This window comes from Eumetopias jubatus, unplaced genomic scaffold, assembly GCF_037043125.1.
Source record: "Eumetopias jubatus isolate StellerSeaLion01/CBP00866 unplaced genomic scaffold, mEumJub1_p1.0 scaffold_2, whole genome shotgun sequence".
Classification (NCBI taxonomy): domain Eukaryota; kingdom Metazoa; phylum Chordata; class Mammalia; order Carnivora; family Otariidae; genus Eumetopias; species Eumetopias jubatus.
The window spans coordinates 41,728,815-41,755,747 of record NW_028274808.1 but is presented as its reverse complement, the minus strand read 5'-3'; the positions used below and the strand labels follow the sequence as shown (position 1 = coordinate 41,755,747).

The window sequence follows — 26,933 nt, the reverse complement described above, 5'->3', positions numbered from 1 at the left end:
TAGTCTTTTGCATCTGGTCCTTTCATATAACAAGAGTTTAAGGTACATCCATGTTGTAGCAGATACCAGGAGTTCATTCTTTTAATTTTTAATAATATTCCTTTGTATGAACATACCACGTTTTCTTTTATGTCTTCACCAGTTGACAGACATTTGGGTTGCTTCCAATTTGGTGCTCTTAGGAATAATGCTGCTATGAACATTTTGTCAAATCTTTGTGGACATACGTTTCAGGCCTCTTGGGTATATACCTAGTAGTGGAATCACTGAGTCAAATGGGTTAAACTCTGTAACTAATTTTTAAAAACACTGCCAAACTGTTTTCCAGAGTGGCCACACCATTTTACATTCCCATTAGCAATATATGCAGGTTCACATTTCTCTACAGCCTTGCCAACTCCTGTTATTATTTGTCTTTTTGATTATATCAACAGGCATTGATGGACAGTAAGGAAAGTTTAAATTGGGGAAGTCTCTTCCTGTCAAGGGGACCCCAGTCCAGAAGACCCTATATCTAACTAACAATGATGTTTTGGATCAGTGGCCACTGAAACAATTGTTTTCTGTATGAAATTCTTTCTGACTGCACTAAGAAGCAATCTCTTCTTAGTTGCATATATGGCTATGTTGTTCTTTTCACAAAGGAAAGTTCTAAAAAATGCACCTTCCCACACCAAATAGTTAATTTTATTGCACAAACTCACTTCGTAGGTAACAATTAAACCTCAGAAATAAAGATAATGTATTCTAGAAAGCGGTCAAAATTTTTTATATTAATTTAACATTTTACTAGTGAAAAAGTAGGGGCAGGCAAGGAAAATTCTGTGCATTTTATTTAAGAAAAAAATCTGTATTATTTTCCTCTATAGTTTAAAGGATTTCTAAGGTTTTGTACAAATGTAAATATAAAAATAAAATATAATGAGTATTATAATTTTTAGAAGTTAAATTTTTTACCAAGTATAGTCATTTTACTCAGTAAATTTTACTCAGTAAAAATGTGCTGAATGAATCTGCCCTAAGAATAAATATCTTTTTAGGGAGCTAAAACAATACAAAATAATGACTTAGTGTTGTAATAAAATTTTGTCAATTTTATTAAAACCAGATTCCATTTCTTAACATAATTAAGTTTCCTTTAAAAAAAAGTCACTTTATGGTATTATTTCATCAGAGTAAGTTGGCTCAGTGAGACCGTCACTGACAAAGACATGTACAAAGTTAGCACCACATGTCTATAAATGCCCTTAGCCAAAACCTTTCTGATATACAATTTCCCTTTACTCATACACACATATATTTACAGTTAATAAATAACATTTAAAGCCAAAGCATTGTTTAAATATATATAGTGAAGTCTGTAGAAGCCAGAGTTCCTAGGGCCATACACTGATTGGATCCATATTTTCTGAAGTTTATGCACCCTTGTTCAAAACCCAAATCCAGAAAATTAATGAATTAGCAATAAAGGGGGATGACAACAACAAATCTCACAATATTTTATTTTTAGAAAAAATTCATTCCAAGTTGGCTGATATCTATCACAGCATTCATCCTACTTTGTATAGGTATAACCATATTTCTCAAATGAAGGGCTTAAGTTCTAGTACCTCTGGAATAATTTCTACTTCAATACATCCTAATACTGTATCTCTTGTTTACTTTCCAAGCCATGCTGAATAATAAATGTACATGTGGGGCTTCGTATGTGAGTCTTATGTTCAGATACCCACACATGTTCATAGTTTGGATTCCCAGCAATAGTCTTTGAGACATTTTACTTGTTTATCAATTTATATTAATATATAGAAGATCATTCTGAAAATATGATATCTAGTTTATAAATAACTGTTCACTCACTCTGGACTAGTTGTTAAAAATAACACCTCTCATGGCATTTCATGTGGCTATGGCAATTGAGGATTCTTTTAATTGCTCACAGTGGTTTTAAGCACTGTTTATGGATATATAATTTTTCACCTCCTAACTTAGTAACAATGACCCTTGTCTAAAATTTATAGAAGTTTGCGTGATGTAAAATTTGACCTTGAGTACATATTTTCTTACTAAAACCAGGGAAGAGACATGCTCAAAGTATGATTGAAGCATGACTGAGATAAACCTAAAATTGAACAGTGCCTATCAGATATTAAATGACCTCAAATTGATGAATATAACTTCAGAAATCTGATTAATGAAATTGTGGTATCATTTTCTTTCCCCATAGTTAAAATTATGTGTCAGTTGACAATAACAGGCTCATGTAAAACACCAACCTAGAAAGCACTGTTAAAATATAATCTTGAGACAAATGGCAGGTAGAGATTAAGCGACAAACTATAAGCCTATTAAGACTGAATTGGTCTAAATTTTATATCTCTTTTAATTTGTAACTTAGCAATGATGCAACCAGCTGCAGGGAGGGTTTAAAGTTTCAGTGATTTATCAATTTCATTTTCTATTCCTCTCTCCAAGTCACTAGTCCCTGGTTAACTCCTGGGCAACACAGAACCTGATGGCAAGAGAAAAACCATTCCAAAAAAGTCAGGTGCTTTGACTAGTAAGAAAATGGGTCCAACTCATGCCACCAAAAAAAAAAAAAAAAAATCATTTTCTATATTCAGATTTGGAGAAAACATTGAGAAGGTATCAGTCCAGAAAATGCAAGCTTCTGATTAAAAAGTGAGATTCTACTTAATTTTAAGCTATGGTTAAACTTACTAGATAAAGAAGGTGTATTATGTTACCGTGAGCCAAAATGGTTCTTATTTCTTTTTCAAAGGACAAAACAGTGATTTTTAAATCTGTACTCTTTTAATGATGTGCTATTTGGCCACTATATTCCTCAAATTGAATTAGCCACTTTTTTGGGTATTTAAGACTGTATCCTAAAATAACTAATTAATTATTAATTAGGGATTAATACTCAGGAAAATTCTCTTTGAAACACCCAAGCACTGGGCATCTTTTGTAAAAGTGATTTCATTCTTCATAAAATTCATGTGCTGTTCTTCCTTCTGTAGATTTGCCCAGGTTCTGAGAAAAAGCAGAGGAAGGGCAATTTATTATTTGCTTAGTGTTTTACAATCCACCCCCTCCCACCTTCATGATGAAAAAGTTATCCAACTGGAAGTTCAGAACAAAGGTTATGAGTATATACCCAGAGGACATGAGGATAATGGATCAGATGTAGATAACGGCAGGCTTGTGGGAATGAAAGACACTCTAAGATCTACTAAGCCATGTCCCAATAAGGACTATCATTTTCAGAGGACTGAATCAAATGATTTCAAAGACGATATGATTTAAGAAGATTTCTTTTTTTTTCTTAATTTTATTTATTTATTTGACAGAGAGAGAGAGTGCTCACAAGCAGAGGGAGTGGCAGGGCAGAGAGAGAGGGAGAAGCAGACTCTCCGCTGAGCAGGGAGCCTGACACGGGGCTCGATCCCAGTACCCTGGGATCATGACCTGAGCCGAAGGCAGACACTTAACCAACTGAGCCACTCAGGTGCTCCTGATTTAAGATTTCTTAATTCTAAAACTTGTCAAATGAAATGCCTGATTCTTTCTTTTCTTGTGATATGAGTCTTCTAAAGAGTTATATCAGAAGATAAGAGACAGAGAACTTTTCATTAATTTAGTGACAGAATAGAGAAACTGCAGAAGTAGTTATTAGTCTGAATCATTCCTAGATAAAGTTCAGATGTATACAGAAAAACCACCTAAATATCTGTGGTCTCAATAATCCTGTAATCAGACAAGGAATGTATCAATAGACTTTCTTAGATAAATGATTGTGACTTATGTAAATAATATGACCAGAAATACTTTTAAAACAGCTGGAGATATTTCCTGATTTTTCAGATTTTGTTTTTACATTCACATATAGTCAAAGTTATGGATGATTTGGGGAGAATGTATATATACAAGTGTTTGTGTGTGTTTGTATGTGACATAAATGAATGTATAAAACTTCACAGAGGAGTCGCTTTTAAAAGTTAAAGCAAATGTGAAATTGTCTCAGATTTGTGATGAGGGAAAACAAAGCAATTAACCTCTGAGTAGACTAGTCCACTTAGATAAAAATTCAGTTATTCTGCCTGGCTCAGTACCATCAACTATTTTCCATTTTAAGTTTATCTTGAGTACTCTTACATTAATGTTTTTAATCAAGTGGCTTCATCTTATTGTTCAGAGTGTATGTCATAATTCCATTTTTGTAAAAAATGAAAAAATATAAAAATTATATATGCATTGACAAGGTCTGAAAGAATATAAATTTAAATGTTAATTGGGAGTTATTCCGGGGGAATAGAGTCACAGTGATTTTGTTTTTGCCTATTTTTCTTGATTTATCCATAATCCATAATTATCCATGGATAAATTACAACACAAAATAGAAATTTAAAATAATAATAGAAATTCCACATGGGGTCTTTAATATACTTCTCTGATTAGGCAATTCTTATTCTGTACTTTTGTTTATCAATGTAACTGAGAGAAGACAAACCAGAAGCAATTGTTTTTTCTATTTCTGGATGATGTTGTGACCAGCCTTTCCCATTGTTTCTTGTTTCCCTCGCTTGTATGACGTGATCTAAGCTTTTCCCCCCTTATATTTGTAACCCATTAGTACTTGGTATCTGGCAGGGGAATGAGTAGACAAATGAAAGTGAGATAATGTGAGAATCCGGGAGGGCATGGAGAAAGTCACATGCTTAATCTCCACTTAGTATTGACACTCTGGAAAGATTTAGCTGACAGCTGCCATATGGATTAGTCTTAAGGGTCAGTAGGAAAGAGCCAGGGGATTGTTTTCAGATGGAAAAGAAAACCATCTCCTAAATTCTAACTCCATTAGCTCCCCATCGTTGGGGATTTTGAGATGGATGTTTGGTGGCTGCCCCTTTTTGGCTCTCTGTCCTGGAGTCTGCTGCCACTTGGAGCACCAAGAAGTCCTATGTGCTGCAGCTGATGTTTTGCTCCCCTGGAGGGGCTAGACCCACAGTCACAATGATGACTATTGTGTTGTATGCTCTGCACACAGGCTCTGTAAAGGTAGTAGGGATGCAGTACAGAAAAAAGCAGCAGTAAAGTTTTTGTGGTAGTGCAAAAGGAAAATAAAAGAACAGAAAGAGAAAGAAAAAGGAGGAAGTACTGACAAAAACAAATGGGCCAGGCCAATGTGTACATGGAAGGGCTAAGAAAGACCACCTGAAGATTCTAGCCACAAGAACCAGTGCAAGTCTTTAGTTATGGGACGAAGAGCAATGTATGAAGCAGTGTCCCTGAGTGCAAGCTCAGGATACCCGAGGATCTTTAGCCCATGATGCTCACCAGCCAGACTTTTTATTCAGAGACTTGTCATGGCATTTCACAAATACCACAGATGCCTTTCCTTTCTGCAGATGAGACACTTTCTCCCTGGAACAGAAGATTACTCTGTAGAAGAAAATGAATGTGAACATGTCATATGGGAAAAGAGAAACAACCGAAAATATATGGTTTGGTCAGGGCTGGTTAAATCCTACCTGATCAATATGATTAATTATTCTGGTATTTCCAATAACTGTTTAAAGTCAGGCCATTCTGGTCAGCAACACATCTGAACCAGAGAGTTATTTGAGGGCCTAACCCACTGTTCAACAGTAGAGTTAATCAGTCTAGACAGGATATAGACAGCTTGGAGAAGCCTCAAAATCACAAAGCTTTTACCACGACGAGGTGATACAAGATCAACTTTACCACTTCCTTTTATCTGCATTAGGGAATTCACAAACCATTCTTCAACTGTCCTGTTAGAGAAACAAATGCTCTGCATAGCCTCTCCACCCACAACCTGTTTTTTGTTTGTTTTTTGTTGTTGCTGTTTGTTTGTTTTGTTTGTTATAAAAGAAAATGACCAGAGAGAAAAAATTTATCAGTCCTAATTTAAAGAGTCATTTTTATTAACAATAATGGCACACTATAGTTTGCAAAATCCCTATACATTTAGTAAAAAAGTTTTAAATCCTATGGGGCTCTCTATGCAATTAATTTATAGATATACATGAGGTGGGGGTGGGGAGACAGGATGAGATTACCTTGGAATCTCATTCTTCTTGAAGAGGTTGATTTTAATCTTTGAATGTCAAAGTAACATCTCTGAGATTCTTTCCATAACTGTTTTGTGCTTGCAGAAACAGTGCTAAATGAGAAGCTGAGATCCTCAACTTAAAATCTCAGCTCTCACTCAATAATTGTGATCAGTTCAGGGCTTATATTTTCTTTCCATGAAATTCAGAAATACTATTACTTCTCTGGTACGATAATAAAAGAATACTCCTCCCCAAAATTATAGGTGTAATTATCTAGTTGATATAGTTTTAAAGAAAAAGCTTACTAAAGTTCCACCTGAATGTTGAAGGCTCCATTATCCCTAGGTAAGGACACAGTGAGTCTAACATGAATGGAGAAAAATACATTTAATTACTTTTTTTGGGTCTCTCCTGCTTTTACTCTGATCTTCTCAATAGCAAAGCCAGGGCTGCTCCACCAGTCTGACCAGCTGAAGTATGAATCACTCTTCCATTTGAGTTTCAACATTAGCAGTTCCCCAATATCCACCTCCGTGTAAATTAGAAAGGAGTAGGTTTTATTCGCAGAAACTTCAGGCCTAAAGAAAAAAATCAGCATATTTGGTTAGTTGTGGAAACAAGTTTTTTGTTTTTTGGTCTTTTGTTTTTTTCATTCTTCTTCCTCCCAAGACATAAATAGCTTTATTGTTTGGGAATATTTTAAAAATGCAAAAAATGTCCAGCAAAATACGCAAGATGAAGATCAATGGCATTTAGGGTATTTTAAAAGATATCTACACCCTTTTAATCTATTCTAACTTTACACAAACAGTATGAACTATTTAATACAAATCTTAAGAAAAAAATCCATAAATCAATCATTCAGAGACATTTATATTCATCTTCATATACCCCCTTTCAATCTATATTGCTATGTGAACATGTTTACTTTGTTAAAGTCATAGGATACATAAAATTCTCTATTCTTTCTTTGTTTACTTCATATTTTACTTTCCACTTTTTGCCATGTTTTACCTGGTTTTCTATAATTATAGTTTTTAGAAACTAGATTGATTGTATTGACTTTAAACCACAACCACAATTCATTTAACCATTGCCTCAATGTTGGGTACTTATTTTGTTTCTAATCCATGTTATTATATGTACTAATGTAATGAGTATCTTTTGTCATAAAGCTTTTTTTAAAAAAATATGTTGACCACTTCTTTTCCAAATGTCCTACTCTTCTTCCTCCACATGCTGGAGGAAATGTCATGTGGCTACTCACAGGGTAAAAGGGATGTTCTCACTCTCGGCCACAGTGCCATACAGAGAGATCTCGAAGGCCTGGTTGGTCTGTGTATCACTCTCAGTCCCAGAAAAATGTATCTTCACTTGGTAATGGAAGACTGTAAGGAGAAAATTGGAACAAATGCTGATCAGTTTTTATGGAAACACCACTGCCCCCAAATAAACGCAAATCATAACCACAGAATTCTGAACCATTAAATAGGAAGTGTTCACACATGACTATCAGTGTGAAGGATTTCCGCATATCTGCACAGTGTTTGTTACTAGAAAATTGAGACCTTGAATTCCACTCCCTTTCAGGAAAGTGGTTGTAAGTGGATAGGAGGAATCCAGGTGTGTATGAATTGTTAAGCAGTCCTGGAAAGTAGTCATCTTTGATGGGGCACAAGGGAGATCAAATCAAGAAGCCAAAATACCCATGATTCTTTCTCCAAGAACTCTACCCTTTCTTGGCCATTTTGTCCCCGAATATCTGTATGGAACATATTTGGCATTTGTTAATGGGACACTGTATGTGACTGTTTCTTCATGTTTTATGGGTACGTCTGACTCCCTACCTATGTGTAAATTCCCTCAGGTCAGAAGATCACGTTTACCCTCTTTATCCCCCCACCATCTAGCACAGAGCAGGTATTATAGCAGGCTCACAACCAAACTTATTCATTGAATCATCAGTGAGGCCATAAAGACTGCTAGTTCCTAATGTGTTCTGTATTAGGGAGAACCTCTGGAAGCAGATACTTGAACTTCTACATTTCCTCCCTGCTCTCCCCATCTCTACTAAAAACCCTGAGTAGATGGGATGGGGGAGGTTAAAGAGATAGGAAAGGCAGCAGGCTTAACACACAGCTACTAAAGGTGAAGAGAAACAGAGTTTGGGGTTGAATGGAGCCCTTGCAGGCATCACCACAGACAGAGCAGGGGAAGTTGAGACTGCCGAAGTACCCCCAAGAATAGTGATGGAGCACTGCATAGCACTGAGCAGGACGCCTGGGGATGAGTCTTCAGAAGATTCCAGTCTCCTCTATACCTCACACCCACTTTCTCATTCTGAAGAGTCAGGGAAACTAAGGGTTTCCTCATTGCTTTAAAAGGTTTCCTTGAATTATTGTTGCTCCAAACCTTTGGGCCACCAAACACACCACTATAGAGGTTCTAACAAACCACCTTACAAATAGTTGCCTCCATCAGATACATTTTACCTTGGAAAACTATACTTCAATATCATCCCTTCCCTCAGACTTCCATCTGGACTCCACATAAGTTAGCTTTTCTGGTCTTAGTTCCTCTTGTCAGATTTCCTTGGCATCTCCTCTCTTCTTTCCCTTCAGTCCTTATAAATTTTGCTCTAAACAAGTTTGAAATTCAACTGCGTACAAATTCATGACAAAATGGAAATATCTTGAGGTTTGGTATATTCTTCCCTCCCAGGAATAGTTGAATTTTAAAATACAGGTAATTTTTGCTTTCACTTAAAGCAAACTTCAGGAGTTGGCAAACTTTTTTCTATGAAGGGCAAGATAGCAAATAAACTTTACTGGGCCATACAGTCTCTGTCCCAACTACTTAACTCTGCTGCAGTAGCATAAAAGCACCCTTAGTCAATACAAAAATGAACATGTGTGGCTGTATTCTAATAAAACTTTCTTTACAAAAGCAGGTGGTGGGCTGGATTTGGCCCATGGGCCATAGTTTGCTTGCTGACCCTGGATAGATGGATGGATTCAAATTAGCTCAGAGCCTGATACTAATGGGCTGGCCCATGCTAGGGGTCACAATTACAGAGGAGGATGGCAAGCAAGGCTGCTGCATACGGCAGCACAGGTTGTGCACTGGGCCTTACTGGCAATGGGAAGTGAGGGTTCAGGGTTTAGTAACATCATTTCGCTACCTCTGTTGGTGATGGACAGACTCAGTACATGTGATGCAATGAGCATGATAAACATCAAATTGATTTCCTTATTCACAACATTCTCCAGCCTACCTTTGTATGGCATCTGAGAGCGTGTCTTCAGGTACATTTTGCTGCTTCTTTTGGCTCTGACCTTATTGATTTCATAGCCCAAGTTGTTGCAACGGTTCTTTCTGCAACTCAGGCAGAGCCCTTTTTCAAAGGCTTCCTTTGAGTTGCACCGGTAGGCCTTACTTGGATTTTCTTCATTCAGCAGAGAGTCAATAAAGAGATGAATGGAACGCTCATGGGAACACTTTACTAGCTGGTCCACATCTGGGGAAAAAGAGGCACAAAGAAAATTCAACTCCATGTGTGTCCACGATGAGTGTTTCATCGTGTATGTCTAAACTAGTTTAGGTGTGGTGTCAGAACAAAATTACCTAAGGTTCTAGTCCTGTGACTGACTGGGTGTAAGCCCTATTTAAGGAGGTATTTTTGGTGGCAGTTTTTCATCTCTTTCTGAGTTTCAAAACTGCAAATTTTCAGAGAACTTTTGCCTTTTCTGCTGTCTTATATTTGTATGTTTATGAAGATATAGTAAGAGTCATTCAAGGTAGAAGTTGATTCCCCCCAGTTTATCACATCCTTCCTATATACTGAAAACATAAAACATATCTACATGTTACTAGAAACAACAAGATAAAAGGCAGAATTGTTAAGTGAATAGTATTTTATCATAGATACTATGTATAATTGGAGGTTGTCTCACTACTAATAATTTTTACCTCAATCACAGAAATAATTAGCAATGTAATGAAAGTGTATCTCTTACCATAAGATTTTATAACTATTGAAAATAGTAACATTAAGCTATAATTTCTATAACATGTGTACAAAAGACCTGAGCATATTGACTACAAGTAGGTTCCATTGCTCACAAAGGATGAAAACATCCCTTAAAACAAATTATAAATTTAACACAAACATGATTACTGAAGTAAACATTAAGATAATATTAAATTATATTTCTTCTTTAAATTTTGGAATATTCATTGTTAGAGAATGGTGATTTATTTTTTCTTTTAAGATTTATTTATTTATTTTAGAGAGAGAAGAAGAGAGAGAATGCATGTGCATGAGTGAGGGGAGGGGCAGAGTGAAAGAATCTTCTAGCAGACTCCCCACTGAGGGTGGAGTACCACTCAGGGCCGGATCTCATGACCCATGAGGTCACGACCTGAGCCGAAACCAAGAGTCAGAAGCTTAACAGACTGAGCCCCCCAGCTGCCCCTGATTTGTTCCTAATTTGTACATCTCTATAAAAGGCTGACAAGAGAAATTTGGACTAATTAACAATAACTCTTATGGTTTCACAACCATATTCAAAGTATAACAACATGTGGCCCGATATCACTTTATGCTGTTATTATCCAAAGCAGTGGAGTTTTCTTGTGTAGGTCTCACCTTTCTCTTCTTTTATTTATGGAAGTTCAGTACTCAGTGTAGTCTACAATATAATACATAAAAGAAAAAATGTCTGTCTGTGACCAAAGGAAGTACTAAGGCTGTAATGGTGATTGTGCTGAATATGATAGCTCCTTCAGAAACATTTCTTGGCTAAATGTGTATATTAAAACTACATGCTTGGGGCGCCTAGGTGGCTCAGTCATTAAGTGTCTGCCTTCGGCTCAGGTCATGATCCCAGGGTCCTGGGATCGAGCCCCATATCGGGGTCCGTGCTCGGCAGGAAGCCTGCTTCTCCCTCTCCCTCTCCCCCTACTTGTGTTCCCTCTCTCGCTGTCTCTCTCTCTCTGTCAAATAAATAAATAAAATCTTTAAAAATTAAATAAATAAATAAATAAATACAAACTACATACTTGTGGGGAATGGGTAGGAGCCTGGATCAATAAGAATTAAGTGTGAAAATTACATTTAATTAACTTCTAAATTATATTTACCTCCAAGGCCTCTCTCTGCAATCACACGGATAGCTTCCCCAATGTTACATCCTGGTTGAAAAGTGCCTCCATTAGGATAAATGTCAACATGTCCTACTGGTTTCTGGATTCCAATACTTCGGCCAGGCGACCCTCTGGTGAATGTGTGTAAGACGTCTACAAAATCTGCATCATCGGGAGAAAGGCGACTTGGAGCTTCTGCATATTCAAAGTTAGGTCCAGCTGGATCTAGGCCTTAATGCAAAAAAAAAAAAAAATACAGGCCTCACAGATTTTTAAATTCCCATTCATTTTAGCCTCCATTAGTGTCACCTTAGCATTCAATTTTTCATCATTTGAATGTAACTGGCAGCCACATAGGTTTTTATTAGCTCCTTATTCTGTAGTGATTGGATTCTTTTTTTTTTTTTGATTAACATATAATGTATTACTTGTTTCAGGGGTACAGGTCTGTGATTCATCAGTCTTGCACAATTCACAGTGCTCACTATAGCACATACCCTCCCCAATGTCTATCACCCAGCCACCCCATCCCTCCCACCCCCCACCACTCTAGCAAACTCCAGCGTCTCCTGAGATTGGGAGTCTTTTATGTTTTGTCTCCCTATCTGGTTTCATCTTGCTTCATTTTTCCCTCCCTTCCCCTATCATCCTCTGCCTTGTTTCTCAAATTCCACGTAGCAGTGAGATCATATGATAATTGTCTTTCTCCAATGGACTTATTTTGCTTAGCATAATACCAACTAGTTCCAGTAGTGATTGAATTCTGAAATGACTGAGAGTATTAAAAGTAGGCCTAGCTCCTCTGAAAGGAATCTGAGTCTCTTGAACTAGCCATTAAATAGCAATTTTCATTCAGGACAAGTAGATCTCCTTTTGTAAATTATTTTTGACCCTGGGGAGAAGGCCTTTAAACAATGGTGGGTTCTTTCTTTTTCCTCTAGGCCTGCCAAATCATCCATTGCCTTTGCCCTGGTTGACTGTCTTCCTTTTTACAACTAGCCTCTGGTGTCAGTCCTTTTTCATTTTTCCCAGCACTGATGTGAGAGGTGACATACATGCAATATACCACCAAAGCACAGAGCAGAGAGAGGAGGGAAATGAGCTTCCCAGAGACTCCATTTGGCTCTCCATGCTTAACTCTGTTCTATTTCTCTTCTGACGGTAGGTGGTAAGCCCAAGAGAGCAAGGGCCCATATTCTATCCTACTTCAGGAAAAAAAAAGCCCTCCCATGACATAATCAAATGGCTGGGCGAACACAGAGGAACACCACATACATATGGGTATTTAACAAACATTCTGATTCTCTTTCAGAATGACAGGCATCTCAACACTTCTGTGATAAGACTCCTGGCACTGCTTTCTTACCAGTAATTCTATTGACCTTCTTATTGGTCAGACTTCCTGCAATGCCAGCAGCATGGGCTCCAAGACTGTATCCCAAGAGATGGACATTGTCCAGAGGATAGTGAAATTCCTCCTTTGGAAGAGAAAAAGAAAAAGGGCTTCTTACAGTTCTATACAAAGGATCAAAGCTAAAAGGAAAAAAAATGAATATAAGTATTGTTTTTGAAATACAGGCAATGCTGAAAATTAACTCTACTTATTTTAATTTTGTGCTCTAGATCAATCACTCTAGTGTTGAGATTTTTCTCTTTCTTTAAAAACATATTTAATTAGAAAGTTTTCCCATCCATCTGAAACTGAAGTGTATGGAAATCTGAATTTCCATATATCTGAAAACATATGTATGCATGTACATGTACATGTGTCGTTATATATTTAAATGTAGATATATGTATATATGTGTGCATCTATATGTGGATAAACTATATGTAAATACACACACATATATTAAATATATATTTAACCTTAACCCATTATTCCCTACTCTAAATACCCTACATCACTTTATTCTTTAAGGTTAGCCAGAAAAATGACTTAAAACCAGAAAATATTACAGGGAGAATGAACCACATACACATATGGTCCAGTCTTTTTATTCAACAGATGAGAAGCCTGACGCCCAGGCAGGCGATCTGATTTGCCCAGGTTCACTTTCCTGATGAGCAAAATTGTCAAGAAAAGAACTTTAATCTTTTAATGGTCAGTCCAATAAACAGAGATTATTTTTCTACCTCCAAGTATCTGGCTTAAATAATTTGGCCCTGTCAGAGTATTAACTTTCTTTCAGCCAACCCCAAGATACTTTTCAAAGGTAATTTTCAGAGGATGACATCAGAGAATAAAGTAGATAAAAGTGGAAGCTAAATCAGAACTCCTGACCCGTAGCCACCTCATAGACCTTGCCTGCCATTTTCTTCCTAGCTCAAATCTATCAGTCCCCTAACCCTCAATAAAAATCTGGATCTTTAATCTACACTAAGGAATGGGTATTATTAATCTTTTCATGAAAAAGATTGGTATTCTAATGGGTCAAAGACAGGATAACATTTCCATGTGCCAGCCAAGTGGTAGAGAAGAATTTGGCTAAACCTGACATCTTCCCTCTGCCCTGAAATAACAAGCTTTTGTCTGCTCGGCCTACTTAGTCCTTGGTCTCACCAGATCTATTCACTATGAGAATATCAAAGGATAGGGTAGGGCAGGATTATGCCTTGACTTTACAGTTTTATCATTCTTATCATAATGCTGCTTTCTGGCTAAAAAAAATGCCTGTGCTTATTCTGAAGATTTGAATTGCCCCAGAAAATATTTATATTTATGTGAAAAGGAATAAAGACCAGCCTTCTGTTCAGCACTAGTGAAGGGATCAGTTTTGGACAGATAACCCTTCTTCCCCCAGTCTTACCGCCATCCAGTTGATGAACTTGGCCACATCTTTTCCCACCAGCTTGGTGTACCCGGCAGACACTGGATAATGTTGCTGGGCCCGTGACAGCCAGTCCACCACAATGACATTGGAGTCAGGTTCCCTCTTGTACAGGGCAGCCACAAGTTTTGGCACCCAACTCTCATACATTCCTGTCACCTGAAGAGGATGATACAAGCTTTCCTAAAATACCCACCTGCAACTTGTTATCGATATGTCAGCCTAATACACCTACACTAAATGGAAAGAAAACAAACCTGAAAGGAAGCCCATTGGCTCAGAAAAAAAATCAAACCATGCAAAAGAATATTCAGAGACTTGTGCCTGCTTCTCCTGAGGAAAATTTGAGTATGCCAAAGAAGGAATGTGTTAAGCTGAGGAAGGGCAGATTAGGTTTAAACCACCAATTTTTAAAAACTTGTTTTATAAATTTTGTAAAACCAATAATTTATATAAAAGATCAATCTGGATAAGTTAAAATTCTGCAGCAGAATTATATACTATTTCAAAATAAATTTCATTACTTCTAATTAGGCTAATAAATTTTTCCCAACCATATTATTTTGGAGGATGTGAACGCACTTTTTTCTTCTTATAGAGAGTCATTTATATAAAACATTTGAAGTGCTAATGAAAAAAAATAGTTTCAAACATACTAATCCTAACAGAAGGTAAATTCATTTAGCAATCTCTTTGTTAATACATAAGCAAATGATCAGCTTCAGCTTAGATTTTTTTATAATTCTCTCAAATTCTTAATTATCAGAGTGGAATTAATGAGGCTTAATAGTCACAATTACCAATTATTAGATTGGCCCTGTTTGGAGATAAGGAGACTTCCAAATGTAAGTCTTTGCTTCTTATTTTAAAAAGGCTCCCAAATTCAAAGTCAAAAGAACTGTAAGAGTTTTCGGGTTAACTCTATGTAAAATTTTAATTTAAATTTTCAGAGAGGACATTGGACACCTTTGCAAAGATGCATACTTTAAAATAATGGAAACACACTTAAAAACTGCACACTGTAAAACTGTGCACCATCTTGCCATGAACTTGAACAGAACAGTAACCTGATTCAGATTCCCAAATCTCCCCACCCCTATCATGACCTGAGAGAAAATCATGTTGTAGCCACAGTAAAGGTTACTTAAATATGTACTCAACGAAGAAGGTTCTGAAATACATGTTTAAAGTAGCTTTTCAGGGGAGACCTATAAAGCCTATGTTCTTCTTAGATTAATTCCGGCAACAAAAATAAGAGTCATGAATTCTCAAACCAAGGGACTTCATTTGGAACTTAGGTCTTATATAGTGGATTCTTTCAGATTTATGCTTCCATTTTATTTAGTTTATTTTCTAGGCTAAAACTATCAAAACATGAGATCTCATTTCACTCCTGACACTAACAACTGTACAATTTTTCATCTCATTGCTGTGCTCTGTGGTAAGAAAAAGGAAGCCTGAAACTCGGGAGATTTTGGTTTCAGTCCCAGCTCTTCCAATAATTACTTCTATGAATGTAGGCACTGTTTTAACCTTTTAGGCCACCTATAATACAAAGGGTGTGGGTTCAGATGATCTTGAAGTTACCTGCCACCTCATAAATGTCTTCTTGTAACCATTCTGACTCCCAATCTATTTGCAGTAATTTAATACCAGCTCTAAAGCTATTGCCATTTCAAGTACGAAGAGAAAAAAGAAAAGGTGTAAAGGTGATGTTAGTCCATCAGAAACTTATTTAAACCTTCTTTGAACCTGTCTCAGCAAGAGGCTGCTTTAAAAAGTCTAAGTGCAGCCTGGGTCACTGAGGGAACAAGTCAGAACACCTACCTAGCCCAAAACCCCGATGAATTGGTCCTGTCTCCCCTTCTCCTCTCTTAGATGTTGGGGTTTGCCACACTTTGCAACTGCCTTTCAAGAGAGGATGATGTCAATTCTTCAGAATGCAATGTTACCCACTCCTTTTAGCCAGGCATGAGGACCTCCTACTACAATGAGAACTCTGTACTTAACACTTTGGTCTATGAAACCTAAGCAGGTGGCAAAGCTCCAGGACAGCTGTGTCTCAACTGCCTTCTGGAATGTGCTCTATGCATACTACACGCTAAGCATTCTTTTGAATTTTCCATGGCAAAGCTGCAGAACTTCTACATTTCTCTTTGTCCTATGACCTTGAGTTGCTAAACAGTTTATCTCAGATAAGGCAAAAAATCTTGTTTGCTCTAAACCCCTATTACAAGTTTTTCTGCATTATCAGTGTTTCCAAGTTAGGCAATCTGTCAAAGAGTAAGTAACCCAACTTACTCCTACAGTGACTGATACTTTTACTAACTGCCTAAAAACTATTCCAATCCTTTCTTTTTTAATTCAACTTAAAATATGGCTATAAGTAGCCCTAAACAATAAAGGGGTGGAAAATCCGAGTACTCACCTTCTTTAACTCTAAAAAGGTATTATTTACCGGGTTTTTTTTCTGAGGTTCCTAAAATCAGCACAAATTTTTAAAATCTTTGATTCTCAGACACACAGCTGAACTGAAGCCCTTCTGGCCACTCATTCCAGGTGGTCCAACTGAACCAGCCAGGCATTCCACTGAGATAAGCTGAGATCAGTTACCCAGTATGGCTGGATTAGTTACTGCATAGACCAACCAGCTCTTTATGATGAAACTCAGTTCTACAGCCAGTGGCCTAGCCTCTGAGGCTTGGGCTCTCAAAATGTCAGGACACACAGTGTGGAGAATATGGTGGCCTTAGTGGGCAGGAAGACCAATGATAGAAATTGGCACTATCTGCTGATACTGGGTTCGTATGTCATCTTTGCATGAGAAGGAACTATGCTTTTGCAAAATTCCTAAAGTATCAAGTTCTCTTAGGGATAAGATTGAGATGTTTGAGATATTCAATTTATTCTGTCATAAAAAATGTTTATTAAGCTTACTATACTTTTTTGAAAAGTATTTAAAGTTCTATATACAACCAAAATGTCTCTAAAACTACCAAGGATTGCTTCTTCTTATTTAAATCTCTTAAAATGTAAAAACATCTGCTAAGAATTTGAATGTATATTTTTGTCATGAGATATGTAATTTATTATGTTAATTCTAGTAAATAGATTTTTTTTAAATAAACATCCACGTAAATTCTGTTAGTAGTTGCCTTCACCTCTGTAAAAGTTATAGCAATTGTCCAGGATTGTTAATAAGAAAGGCACTTAAGTTACACAGGAAAAGAAATTGAGACTAGAAGTCTATCAATCATTCTCTAATTCATCTTGTTAGAATTTATTTAGTATCTATTACTTTATTCACAAGCTCTGACATAATGGCAGGACTATTTCTCTCTAACCTCCCATTTTATGGAAGTCCTTTTTACATAAGAAAATGAAATCTGCTCACTAGGATTTGAAAATATTAACAACCAACTGAAGTAGCTAAGAACTGCACCATGGAAAGTGACTGGCACATTTAGAAGCCACTACTTTAATAGTATTCTTTATTTTTGTATTTTGTTTCTTTTTTAAATGTTTTTATTTAACTTTCGGTTAGTTAACACACAGTTTCACATGTAAAATTGAGTGATTCAACACTTCCATACAACATCTGGTGCTTATCACAAGTGTACTCCTTAATCCTCATCACCTATTTGTATTCTTTAAAAGTAAAAGTAAATGTAACCACAGTTTTCACCTTTTCTAATCATTTTGCATGACACTTCCCTGGCTAGCCCTCTTTCATCTCTAGAAAAGTTCCCTAAAGTTTACAACTGGAGAATTTGGGACGTAGAGTCTAACCTCTTTGTCTTACACATCAGTCAACTGAGGCCTGGAGATGAGAAGTAGCATCAATCACATCACAGAGCTGGAGAATGGCAAAGCCAGAACCAGAATCAATATCTCCTCACTCTATTCCAACCCTCTCCTCTCTCTGATAGCTTCTCCCTTAGGAAAGGACATTTGGTGATGTGCTGCATGAATCAGGATCATGACAGGTCTCCGCTGGTTTCCTAGAATGATAACCTACATTCTGCTCTGTAGTTGAGCAAAGTCTTATTTTCCCACCTCACAAGAATGGCTGGTTTGAGGGTATCAATTAAATACCATGATAAAATGAAAGATGGCATTACCTGGGGGAAGTACTCATGAACATGTGAGTTTAGATTCCACAATCCCCACCCCAAACCAGAATTGCCTGTACTCAAGTTTAAAGTAAAACCATTGGAAAACAAGCAGACGTACAAGATAGGGAGACTCATCATGGGGTTCCCAACAATGGGAGCAAGCCAGTCAGGCAGGATGCCTGGTCTATCCCAATTTGTTCCTTCCCAAAGAGACTATCTTACCGTCCAGCCATGGATCACCACAAAGGTTTTGCTGCTGTGGTTGAAGTGGCAGTTAGCCACAGATTCTGTCACTCCAGGAATGAGGTGGCAAGTATCCTCAGCTGTGTCTTCAGGGGTCCTTAGAGCAAATTTACTTTCAATATCTATATAATCTCTTCCTCCCGTAATTCCTGAAAAGGAAAAATTGGATAGGTGGCTAATTGGAGGGTTGTTTTATTTGCTGGAATGGTATGTTTTAGGTTTATAAGCAGCTACCACCAGTGCTATTTTTGTTTCTATTTTTTTAAATATAGGTAGATTACAAGAGAATGACTAATCCTCCATTGGTGATCAAAGTTGACAGAGACCAGAATCCAGGTCTCTTGGTTATAATTCAAAACTCATTCTCCCAAAGAATACTGGCTCATGGCTCTTGCATTGTAAAGTTCCACTTATTTCATATATTATTTCACCCTCTTTCACTCTCTGGTTACATCAAAGGAATGTTTTCCCAAAATATGATATAATAGGCCTGAGGAAAGGTTGTTTCCTTTTCACTAGCATAATTTTTTTAAATGTTAGCAATAAGAAAGTTGGAAGCCTAAGTAAATTTTTGTATAAAATTGTTCCCATCCCCATAGCAAGGTACATCAGTTAAAAATGTTTTAAAAAATCATTCAGAAATGCCTGTGCTATGTGTGAACTGGTTAATTCTTTTTTTTTAATTTTTTATTTATTTATTTGATAGAAAGAGTGAGAGAGCACAAGCAGGGGGAGCAGCAGAGAGAGAGGGAGAAGCAGGCTTCCCCCTGAGCAGGGAGCCAGACACCGGGCTTGATCCCAGGACCCTGGGATCATGACCTGAGCCAAAGGCAGACACTTAACCAACTGAGCCATCCAGGTGCCCCTGAATTGGTTAGTTCTTTCCCCAAATATTTCTTTTCCAATATTACTTGTCTTTGCAGTATTTCACACAAAGTCAAAGCTTAAAAAACTACAGCAAAGCAGGTTTGGGAAAAAATCCACTTTGACTTCATAGTCAATCCTGAAGTGAATAAGGAGAGAAATAAAACTTCAGCCAACCTTTTGACTCTCTTGATAATAAATCTAAATTTTGATGTCTTCATTTAATACTACAGTGAATGCTTGAAGTAAATTGTATTTCAAATAAAGTCAAATTCTTAAAGTGAGCACGTCAAAGGGAAGTTATATTAGGGGAAATTAATTTCTTAACGCAAGTAAAAAATATTAAAAACTATTTACTATAAGGTAATAATTTGTAACTTTTAGGTTTCTCTATTTAAAACTCAGAAGATAAATAATTGGTCCTTCTAATTTCTTAATTTAAACTAACACTTTTCATAATTCAAATGCTAAAAATCTGTAATTTCAAGTAACATTGCAAAAGCCAGGCAAAAAGTGAAAATAAGAATGATACAGTATAGTGAATGTACAGGGATTCAAATCAGGCTTATCATGTACTTAGCTGAGTACTGGCCAACGTTTTCCTTTTTAATTATTTTCTAAAACTCCTTAAGCAATATTGTGGCTACTTGCTAAGTAATTCATTATAGGTGACAAGTTGATCACACACACACACACACACACACACACACACACACACACACAATTTCTAGCACCTGAACATTCTAAAATAATTTATTCAAATGATAGCCTGTGATAGACTATTGATATTTAAGTTTTTTTTCATTTTCATATAGTAAAAGTGCACTTGAAAGCCATTGACTTATTAAAAATACACTCTGCCTTCCATCTTATTTGAGGATGTAGGTCTTCCTTTTGCTTTCTAGCCAGTAAGTACTTTGGTGGCCTTATTATTTACCTGATAGTAGAAAAAAATATTGTAAATTTTTAATCTGATTCTGCTCTCAATGCCCAAGAAGTTTTTTTATTGTTACAAAGTACTTTAGAAAATTTAAAACTAAATTAGTTTCATCTATCCCATATCTCTCCACATCAAATAACTCATCCCTCCTCAATAATCATATTTTAACATGTTTGATTATGAATTTTTATGAAGTAGAAATCATCCAAATGACCTGGCAGACAGATCTCACCCACCACCTATTTGTTAAACTGATATTTAAGACTATTGCCTTGCATGACTCCAGAAGATGCCACTCACTTCGGTCTATTTTTCCCTAGAATTATGCAATACAGTAGCCCTTGTGTTGCTGGTGGTTTTGAAATGACTAAGAATATTCTCTGACATTATTAAAGCTAGCTTTGTATATTTCCATGAAAAAAAAAGTCTATTTAATTCATAGATTCATAGCCCTGGTGTTGTTGGTGGTTTTGAAATGACTAAGAATATTCTCTGACATTATTAAGGCTAGCTTTGTATATTTCCACAAAAAAAAAAAATGTCTATTAAGTTCATAGATTCTGGGGTGCCTGGATAGCTCAGTCAGTTGAGCATCCAACTCTTGATTTCAGCTCAGGTCATGATCTCAGGATGGTGAGATCGAGCTCCGAGATGGCTCTGCACTGGGGGTGGAACCTGCTTAAGATTCTCTCCCTTTCTCTACCCCTCCCCTCTTGGGCCTTGCAGGCTCCCTCTCAAAAAAAAAAAAAGAAAAGAAAAGAAAAATCATAGCTCCTGTACAGATTATCTGCATAGCCCATTTGAGAGGTCCAATTTTCCACAACTAACATTTCCTATTGGGTATAGCTTCTAAATAAAAAAATAGGAAATTCATACATTCTCAAACAAATTTGTATTTGGAGACTTTTATTTCACTTCTCAGGGAAATTCTTTTTCATTTTAAGTTACAGAAAGCATAATGAAGCATTTGACAGGAAGACAGCACCACTCTATATGCTACAAGATGTTTTCAATTCTATGTCAATTCTATATATGAAATCATAAATGTTATTAGTGATTACAGTCAGTCTTTCCTTCTCTTTGGTATTCTGAGAGAAATTTTCACACTACTGGTGTAAGAATGTCTCAGGATCCTAAAGATGAATGTACTTCCCAAGCTTCACTTTCTCACACAACTGATGTGTGTCAGTCAACATGTTTAGCTGTCCCCGTATACACTGGGATTGCTCTTGGCTGGCAGATGAACTGATTTGATTCCATTGTTACTAAGAGAATTATTGTTTTCCATACATGAAAATGGTATTAAAGACTCTGCACTTATCTTTCTTAAGGGGATAAGGATCTTTTTTATCAGGTCCCCTTAGAAATTAAAGCTACTTTAAATTAGTGGAAGGGAGGCTGCCTAAGTTGTATTCCTTCATAAGAGCTTCCATCCTGAATTCAACTTATCATATCAGCATCACCACACCAACTGGTTCCCATCAGATATGTCCTTATTCAGCACTAAGACAAGATTTGGGGTAAGATACAAGTTAATGCATTTCTTGCCTATATAATCTTTATTTCTAAATTATTAAATAGCTAAAATTCTAAGCGTATAAAAAAAGACAAGGAATTTACTTAATGTGGATAATAACTCACAGAGATGAAACTAGAGATCAAAGGACTTCAAAGGTAAATTTATTGGGAATTACATTATTGTTCCTAGAAAAGAAGGAACATTGAGCATCCCAGGAAAGATATTCTAAAGTCAGCTCACAATTATCAGATGAATAGGATTAGTGTGCATATGAAGACATGAGGTACAAGAGCTCAATTATAATGCAATTCTCTTAGAAGTTTCTACCCCACCACACACATACTTAAAGGACTTCAGCAATAATTTACCTTCTCTCTGAAACTGAGGGTCATCCTTACTGACTCAGGCAGCTTCTACAGAATGCCAAAAACCAAACTGACTGGGTGAGAACAAAAAAAAGTTTGATCAGGGGAAAAAAAATCTGACTAAAGTGATTAGTCTTTTCAGATATTCCGATGTAGACATGCTCTTGATTTATTTAACCAATAGATTTGCTTTTCATTTTTATAGAAAAAAAATGTTCATAAAATAGAAGCAGTAAACTATATAGCTCAATTTCTCCTCCTGAACAATGCAAAGAAGAAAGGTTAAGCTAAAAATACACTACACTACCTGAAAGAAAGTGAAAATGTTCCATTGTAACTCTACCCCTGTGTCTGACACACAATTTTCAATACTACTATTAATCAATCACTCCAGTGCTGAGCTCTGCTCCATTTGCAAATGGTATCAGCTATTTTGCTGTTATCACCCATCACATTTAACTTAGATGATAGCCTGGAAATTCACTATGGCAGGTCAAATAGAATTGCAGCTCCTGAGTACTGATCCATATGCTCCTTGTCTAGCTCTTCAAGTTTCCTAATGAGGCCCTGCAGGGACTGAGGTGGCTTCAACAAAGAGCCTGAGGGCAGTTAGCACCTCATATCCTCACATTCTTCTTAGAAAAAAAAAAAAAATCCAGAATAAGTCAGAGCCCAGAGAGGTGCTGTTTACCATTCTCTCACACTCATATCTTTTGCCTCTGAAATCGTTACATTCCTAGATGAATTCATCTGGAGGAGAAAAGGGGTATAAATTTGCTGTGATGGGAGAAGCATAATAGAAAGGGAGGGAGTGGTGGAGTGAGAGTAGGAGGGAAGGATAGGAGGGATTAATTTCATGTCTACTTAAAAATGATTCCTCCCTTGGGGCACCTGGGTGGCTAAGTCCCTTATGCATCTGACTTTTGATTTCAGCTCAGGTCAAGGTCTCAGGCTCTGGAGACGGAGCCCAGCATCTACTAAGCGCTGGGTGTGGAGCCTGCTTAGGATTCTCTCCCCCCGCCCCCGCCCCTCGCCCCTCGTGCTCAGGTGCTCTTTCTCTCTTAAAAAACAAAAATTTCAAAATTATTAAAAAAAAAAAAGATTCCTCCCTTGACAGATTTACAGCTAGCTAAAGCACACGTTGCTTAAAATCCAATTTAATTCATCAATCACAGTGTCCATTTAAATCAAAGAGTGTGAATTAGAGAAGACTAAGATGATTTTGAGTGTGGCCTGAACTCCTCATTTTTCAGTTGAGGAATTCAAACCCAGAGAGGTGACACCAACTAGACCAGGAATTTAGGGTCGTGAACTTCTAAGAAGCCAGCAAAAACAGAGGCTCCTGGGTGGCTCCATCGGTTAAGCCTCTGCCTTCGCTCAGGTCAAGATCCCAAGGTCCTGGGATCCAGTCCCAGGTAGGGCTCCCCTGCTCAGCGGGGAGTCTGCTTCTCCCTCTCCCTTTGCTTCTCCCCGCTCCTCACCTCGCGCTCTCCCCGTCTCTCAAAATAAATAAAAAGCCAGCAAAAACAAACTGTGGAAAACAAATATTTGTGTGGTTTTTATGGTAAAAGTAACTTCACACCATGGTGTATTTTCTGCAATAAGAATATGGAATTTGTTCCTACCATCTTCTCGGACGGGGTTAAACACTATGGAGGGGAACATGCCACTATATAAGATATTTAAGACTTTTTAATTGCACCTCCAGATACTGTTTTTTTTTAATCCAATCAGATTTGATGAAATCTACATTTTTTAAATAAATCTAACAAAAATGTTCTTTTACAACCCACTGCTGAAATAAACTTTCAGCTGCAATCAAAGTCATGGACAAACTCGACTGTAACTTGAACCATGCTGCCTGTAAGCACATCCAAGCCACACTGCCCTAACTGCAATTTCACCACGAAGGGGTAAGAAAATGTTGCCTGCGCTTACGAGTTGCTTCAGTTGCCTTTTGGTTGCTGTTAGTATGTTCGGTGAACCAAGCAGGGTTCAAGGTACTAGGTCTGCCTCTATAGTGGGCAGGTCTCAGGCTGGTCTTTTGCCTTCCCTGCAATAAAGAAATTCGCATCTCTCCTGTAATACCTTAACCCTGAGGATCCGGTGGCGCCCGGGCGGTGACTGGGGTTCAGGTTGCGCCTCCCGGAAGCCCCACGTGCCTGTGGACGCTTCGCGAGGCTGGGCGTCAGAGCTGGACTCGGCTCCGAGGACTTTAAGGGTAGCCGAATGCAAACCTCGTAACACCCAAGCCAGCGGCCACAGACTGCAGGTCGCTGCGCCATGTTTTCAGGAGGGCAGCCCTTCGCTAGGTTTTCTGGGTGCTAAGAAAAGCGGCGCGTGCAAGAATGGAAGCTGGAGAGCTTCCCGGGCTCCCGAACGCGTGCAGGACGCTGCGTCCGCGGGACTCGGCGCCACGCGTCCAGTCCCCCACCACCGTGTCGACGCCGAAAGCGAGTGTCCAGTGCTTCTGAGATACGGACAACGCCTCCTCCCCCGTCCCCACCCCCTCGGGTCGGCTTCTCGAAGAGAAGGGGCCACTCTCTCCTGGCGCTCCCATAGGCGGGGGCCGAGCCACGGTGGCGGCCGCGCCAGGGTCACCTTGACCTGCGTGCCTTTCATTCCAGGGTCCTCGTGAGAGGCAATTACTGCCGATCACCGCCATTTAAGCCCTTCCTCCGACCTCTCTCGTCCCGCCCCTCGAGCTACCCCCCTACTCTTCCTCTAAGTCTACGGACCCGGAAACACTGCCTCAGCCAGATTGGAAGGGACAACGCGGGAACGACTCCAGGAAAATCTGAGGGAGAATTCCCTCCCTACCCCTCCCGGATCCCAGCCCGTAGACTCTTCTCGGAACCGGCGCTCAGTCTAGGAGAGTCTCCGGTACACATCTGCAACCCCTTTCGACTCCCTCTTTCCCATCCTCATAACGTGTGGATGGGAAAGGTGTCTGCAGGTGGAGAGGAATCTTCGGGCAAAACTTACTATCGGCGGCGGCCACCCCTCCGCGGGTGGCGGTCAGACTCTGGAGCCACATGCCAAGGGCCACCAGGAACAGTGCTTTGCTCTCCATCTCGGGGCGCGTCTCTCTGTAGAAGCTACAGGGCACTGGCAGAAGCGCGGACAGGGTGATGGACCAGCTGAGCCCGAGGCGGGAGCAGGCTGGAGCTGAGGTCCGGCGTGGGGCAAGTTGCCCTTTAAAAGGGAGGGCAGGGCAGCTAGAAGTGGCAGGTTCCCTCCGAAGAGGAGGAGGAAGAATCGAGTCTGACACTGTTTCCACTCCACAGCTGCTTATGTGACTGGAAATATGCAAATAAACCTCATCACCTATTGGCTATAAAATCATAAGTTGGGGGGAGGGCCCTAAATTCACTTCCAAGTATTTGAGCAAACTGTAAAGAGGATAAATCTTGTCCGTGAGAAGAGGGGAAAAGGGCAGAAGGGAAAATTTGCTTTCTCCGTAAGGTTCCTCTTTGCTTTTCCTAAGGACTCTGTATTGCAAGGGCCCCCTGTACAAGCACCAAACACAAATTTATATGCATTTATGTTAAATACTTTCAATCACCAGTTTTCCAAGGAGGGGAAGTTAAGCTGTTAAACTACATTTGATCAATACTTAAACTATACTTCTCTTTTGATGGCTTCTGTTTGTAACTTGCAATGTTTGTTGTTGTTTATCTTTCTGTTTTTCCCAAAATTCTGTACAATGTCAATTTAGGGATCCGTGGACACACATTGTTCTGCATCTTATGCTTGCACAATCTGGTATATTAATATTGGCAAAATGGATTAGCCTATGTGGTGGAGAAAAGCCCTCCTGCTCTAACTAGTTTCTAAGTTTTCTCTCACGAAAATTATACCCACTCGTCAAACTCATACAGGAATCCAAGGATAATATTTTATCATCAGAAACAGATTGTTGAGGTCAAATAATATAAAACTAGATTTGTTATGCTAAGTGAAAGAAGCCAGTCACAAAAAATACATATTGTATGATTCTATTTATATAAAAATCCACAAACAGGCACATTTTGAGACAGAAAGTAGATTAGTGGTTGCCTGGTGCTGGGGAATAGGGGCTGGGGAACAATGGAGAAGTTTTGGGGGAATGGTGATAAAAAATGTTTTAAAATTACATTGTGGCAAAACGTTGACTTGTACACTTTAAATGGGTGAAATTTGTGTTATGTAAATTATATCTTAATAATCTATTAAAAATGTCTTGAGGTATGCAAGTAAAATAATAATGAAGTCTCATTGGATATTGTATTTTTTGTCAAAATGTTCAGAATACTTTCAAATATCTTTCTAAATGTAAATAATTTGCATTAGCCAAGAAAAACAATTATCTTTATACTCCACACTTTACATCTGAGAAACAGATTCATAAATCAAAACCTCCAATTCACTGTCTATATTGAATTATTTCTCTGAATATCCTGAATGCTTCCTTCTATTCATTCTACCCCCATCCACATTTGTGTGTGAGAAAGATGAAAGGCCACAGAATTTAAACTGGGCTCACATGTTAAGTTTTTCTTATAAATGAAATACATCTGATAATACCCCAGTAATTCTAAATTTGCTATTCTGTAAAATAAAATTCTATTGTTAATTTGATGCATTAAATGCCACAACACAACATATTGTCTTGCAATTTTTCAACAATATATTGTGCACATTCATTCTATATGACAAAGCATATAGAGGAATTCTGAAACCTGCAAAGAATTAAACCCCTCAGAGGAACCTTAGAATAGACTGTGCAGAAGATGAATAACTATGATGTGGTAGCCCTCCAAAAACTATATAGGAAATTCTAATTTAAAAA

General features: G+C 38.0%; 1 protein-coding gene across 1 annotated transcript; it reads right to left on the bottom strand.

Moving 5' to 3' along the window:
- Window positions 1-2,601: 2,601 nt before the first annotated feature.
- On the bottom strand, window positions 2,602-25,328 carry LPL (lipoprotein lipase). Its single transcript, XM_028093104.2, has 10 exons — window positions 25,088-25,328; window positions 18,394-18,563; window positions 14,036-14,215; window positions 12,592-12,703; window positions 11,223-11,456; window positions 9,355-9,597; window positions 7,348-7,468; window positions 6,476-6,658; window positions 5,341-5,445; window positions 2,602-3,036 (listed from the first exon to the last, which is right to left on the bottom strand). Coding segments are annotated over exons 1-10 (1,437 nt in total). The 5' UTR covers window positions 25,176-25,328; the 3' UTR covers window positions 2,602-3,035.
- Window positions 25,329-26,933: the final 1,605 nt, after the last annotated feature.